The sequence below is a fragment of the Branchiostoma floridae genome, chromosome 4 (genome assembly GCF_000003815.2).
Source record: "Branchiostoma floridae strain S238N-H82 chromosome 4, Bfl_VNyyK, whole genome shotgun sequence".
Classification (NCBI taxonomy): Eukaryota; Metazoa; Chordata; class Leptocardii; order Amphioxiformes; family Branchiostomatidae; genus Branchiostoma; species Branchiostoma floridae.
In genome coordinates, this window is record NC_049982.1 from 26,205,261 (window position 1) to 26,210,302 (window position 5,042).

Here is a 5,042-nt window from a genome sequence, read left to right on the forward strand (position 1 = left end):
TTAAACCCAGGCACACAGCAGCAAAATAGATATGCCGACAAATCTGTCAGCTGTCGACATTCGATCCGTTGATTTTTTATTGACTACTTTTGGCGACACCTCAGGGACGGAGCCTTTAGTATGAGTAAATACGATTGAGTCGCCAAACTTACTAAAAATTCCACGCATGCATTCTTTAGGGAATTCATTTTTGACAACACCTTGCAGTACAAGCCTATACATATATCAGAGAGGAACTCTAGTCTTGGGGTATGGACTAAACAGCACTTTGTACACACTATTGTATTTTTCATTACAGTGTTGTTTTTTTTTTTTTTTTTTTTTTTTACCTTTCTATTGAGACATAGGACAAAGGCTGCTGAAACAATGGCTTTCGCGTCTTCCGTTCCTAGCGTTATTTGGTCATGACCCATGATTTTTGAGTGGCAGTTGATCAGGAGGTCTGGGTATAAGTACCTTGACAGCAGCTTTTATTGGCTACGCTCTCAGAGAGCGACCCTAATTACTATATAGTATTGTGTGCAGTTTGCAAAATTCCAGGAACTTTTAAGGTTTTTTTTTTTACCTGGGCATACGAAGTTTTGGCTTTGATACCGTCCAATAGCTTAGGACAGAGGTGCAGTCACATCCAAACTAGTGGTTGCTCTTTGACATAATGGTTTGTAAATACTACATGGTAGCCCTTAAATCTGTGTAATGTAGAATTTTGCTTAAACTACAAATATTCAAGATATCAAAATCAGATATTTGTAACTAATTTTCAACATATTTATGTCATTTCACATTTCAATCGCTGGTAAACAGAGGCCACAAGAACCTTATTTTGAGTGGTTTTATTTTTGTCCAAGCTAAATTTGATATACATGTGTATTATACATATAATGTTAGATAAGCTTTGCAAAATTGACATCTTTTCCTTAAAGAAGAACGTGCACTTGGAGAAAAAAACAAGTGTACGAGCCATTTAAGATAAAGATATAAATCAAGACTGGACAGCATGCTTAAAAGTCAGCTAAATTAGAAGGTCCACTCTATGACATTATGACATACAGAAAGTAGATTCTCCTACCGTTTCTTTACATAGTATGCTATACCAATCCTATACTATAGTATTTCATAACAATATTTAGGGAGAAAAGTTACAACACCATTGCATCATACAAACATGTTTTAAAACTGTAATATTTCAACACCTTGGCTGCCCAATGGGGTGCTTGTTTACAGCATGTTGATGTTTACCAACAGGAGGGTCTAGTTTAAATTTGAGATGGTGTTTCTCCCTCAGCGAACTTTGTACAGCTTGTGTTTTTTCGCAGTTCACAAAAAGCAGGAATCTGCCAAAAACACCCCTGCAGTTTTAAAATCAACTACTAGGAGCCCCAAAACCTATACCACAATTTCCTGACATCAAAAACAATACCTCCGTTTTCAAAAAAAAAAAAATTATGTCACTTTGCCAGAAAAGAATCTATCGCTCTTTGACATTGGGTCCTTCAACGTCTAGCAGCCGATGCAAGGCAATGAGAATGTAAGAATTTCCCATGTAATAAAATTCATTGCCATGAAATGCCATGATCAACTAGGTGAGCAACGTGTCTCGGTGGTCTCAGCTGGTCGATCTTTTGCAGCAGTTCTTCAGGAGTCGGTCGCTTCGTTGGATCCACTATCCAGCAGGACCTGATGATGCGGTACACCGACTTGGGACAGTTCTCCGGCTGCTGCAGACGGACTCCTTTCTTCAACAGCTCCAACATTGCGCACACGTCCGGGTGCATCGGACCACCAGCATAGCGCGGCTCCTCCCCGAAGCTGGCGATCTCCCACAGCAGCACGCCGTACGACCACACGTCACTCTCGCACGTATACACCCCGTCCCGTAACGACTCCACGGCCATCCACTTCAGCGGCAACAGTTCCTCCTCCCCGCCCTGGTTGGTGCGCTCGTACGCCGACGACACGTAAACGTCACGCGACAGTCCGAAATCCGCGATCTTGGCCACCTTCCTGTCGCTGATGACGACGTTACGAGCTGCGATGTCCCTGTGCACGATCTTCAGACGTGCCAGCTCTGATAACCCACTGGCCACACCAGAAGCAAACCCGAGTCGTTCTAACAGTCTCCTGTGTCCTGTCACCTTGCACTCTTCTCTCAAACTCCACAAGTATCGCCGCAGCTCTTCATTAGTCGCGTACTCTACGACAATGTACTGTGGCTCCGATTTTGTCAGGACTCCGTAAAACTTCACCACGTTCGGGTGTCCCTCTTTGTCTTCGTGGATTCTTGCGAGAATGTCCATCTCTCGGCGAAAGTCGCGGTCATGCGGTCGGGCCGGATACTTTTGGCGGCAACCAAAACCTGGTAACCTTCGGGCACGCGCAGTCTTCCCCGCACGACATGACCGAACTCTCCCTCACCGATCATGTGTTCGAAATGAATGTCTTCTTTGTCTAGTTCCCATGATGAGAGGGTTTCCATTTCTATGTCCACCTCACCAGGGTCACAATTAAGATGCAACCGACTATGAACCATGGAAGGAATAACGGAAGTCAACAGAATAACAACTTGGTTATTTTCAGGTTTGGATTCGACGTTCTCGCACGCCTAACCCCACTGTCCTTCTGCACAAATACAGGTGCCGTTCACTACATCGCACGATGTTTTGTTCTGACAATCGCAGTTCTTGCTACAGTTCAGCCCAAATGTGCCGGGTGCGCAGGTGTGCTCACACCTGTCGCCATGACGTCGGCCGGGAGGACACAGACAACCGGCCTCCCACCTGTCACACGTCCCTCCGTACTGACAGTCACACACCTGGCTGCAAGCTTCTCCATAATAGTTTGGTGAACATTCGGTAGCGCCGAGGACGAAGGTTGCATTCATTACTCCACCATCTACAGCTTTTACCACACAAGTATACTCGCCATTGGCTGATTCTAAGATGGGCTGAAAGTTGATAGAACTGTTCTGCATTTCCGCTTCTTCAACGATTCTTAAGTTTGTGTCATTATGATTACTTTCTGCTTGGTGAAGCCAGGATATGTTGGCCACATGGATGTGTGGAGCCAGGCAGGTCAAGGTCAGATTGGTGCCGATGTACTTCACGACTGAATCGCCAGGTGTCTCTACGATGACGACCTCAGACCAGGGGACGTCACATGCCCGTCCTCTCCAGCCCGGACGGCACTCACACGCACCGTTAAAGCCGTGACAACGAGCCCCGTTCTTACAAACACAGTCATTGTCACAGTACAGTCTGTACATACCCTCGGGACATCCTGTAATGTTGTACTTTAATATGAACTCCACAGGTACCGTGGTACCATAAAATGTGATGATAGCGTCACATTGTGCCTCATAGATCGAAGTCGACCACATGTCAGTACATGTCCCTCTACAAGCACGATATAACGGACACCTTCCGTCGTGTCGCACCACCCCCCCTGTGCCCACTTAGGCAGCGTATCGTTCAGAGAATAGTCCACAAATGTCAACTTACCCTTACTTCTCAACTGTGGGTCGCGACACTGAAACTCAATTCTGCCTCGGTTCGGTTCTGGGGCGCCTCTAGCTCCGGACGTAACACGTCTGCTTCGTCAAATTTGGTCAAACCGACACACAATCGAAGGGAGCATTCTTCCATGATAGAATCGACGGCTTCGTGGCGCCATGGGGGTATTATGTCGTCGTAGTGTTGTCGGACAACGCCATCTACAAAATGTATCAAGACAACGTGTCGTCCGCTAACTACAACAGGCTCATCCGTCTCATTATCAGGTAAAACTGGCGTTTCGCACCGTTTGTCGTAGTACGGAGGGTATCCCGGCACGTCCATGACCACTATGGTGAGGCTCACGAACCACTGAACCCTGCTGTCTTCTGTATTTGTCAGCTCCAGGGACAGGTTGTACCGCGGGTAGAACTCATAGTCCAGCGGTGCAGTCAAGATTAACGTCATATTCTCAACATCAACCTCAAACCGCCCCATATCGTTTGTTTGTTTGTTTGTTTATTTATTCGCACACAAGTGTTACATTAAAACACATAACGGAAACAATGGATAAAACAGGTGCAGGAGGAGGGAAAAAGCTTGTGAAGCTTATACTTAGCCCTCCTCCTTTAAACTAAACAAAATTGATTATGATATATAATAATAAAGTAAAGTAATACATAGAATAATAATGATACAATAAGGATAACCAAGTAATTAATGGTATGAATTAACAATGAATGATAAAGTAACGTAATATGTAGAAAATGATAATGATGCAATATGGATAACCATGTAATTAATGGTTTGACTTAACAATAAATAATAAATCAGCATAATACTTAGAAAATGATAATAGTGCAATAAGGATGATCAAATAATGGAATGAATTAAGATAATATGATTAAAAAAAACTGTGGCTACTACAGGGGGCTCGGATGGATTAACAGATGGATTTTCAGATTACGTTTAAAAGTCAGGAGAGAGGAGGTAAGATTCTTAAGGGAGGGGGGAAGATCATTCCATATTTTAACACACTTGTATTTGACAGACATTTGGGCAAGAGAGGTTCTGAATAGGGGGATGTGCAGATTTGTGCTTTGGCGAGTTTGATAATTGTGAAACTGCGAGCGAAAATTAAGAAAGCTGTCAAAGGTATCGGGGAGAGTATGGTTTATGTGTTGGGCTGTGAATAGAGCAAGCTGAAATCTGTTAACGTCATAGATATTCAAAATTCTAAGTTTCTCAAATAGTGGTGAAGAGTGAGTATAGAAACTCGAACATGTCGCAATGCGTAGAAATTTTTTCTGTAGAATTAATAAAGGGTGTAGAGAAGTTTTGTAGGCGTTTCCCCAAACAATATTACAATAAATGAGATATGGATAGATTAGACTGTTATATATGGTTAATAGGGTTCTCTGGGATAAAAGATGTCTAATTTTCCCTATGATCCCGATAGTTTTTGAAATTTTATTTAATATCATAGCAATGTGGGGTTTCCATGTTAGCCGATCATCAATAAGTACTCCTAGGAACTTAGCCTGGCATTCTTGG

At 43.5% G+C, this 5,042-nt stretch overlaps 1 protein-coding gene across 1 annotated transcript; it reads right to left on the reverse strand.

The window, feature by feature from the left end:
* Nucleotides 1–898: 898 nt before the first annotated feature.
* On the reverse strand, nucleotides 899–3,986 carry LOC118413690 (proto-oncogene serine/threonine-protein kinase mos-like). The gene is given in 4 exon segments (XM_035817218.1): nucleotides 899–2,317; nucleotides 2,320–2,519; nucleotides 2,613–3,254; nucleotides 3,796–3,986. Coding segments are annotated over 4 exon segments (1,797 nt in total). The 3' UTR covers nucleotides 899–1,553.
* Between the last annotated feature and the right edge of the window lie 1,056 nt (nucleotides 3,987–5,042).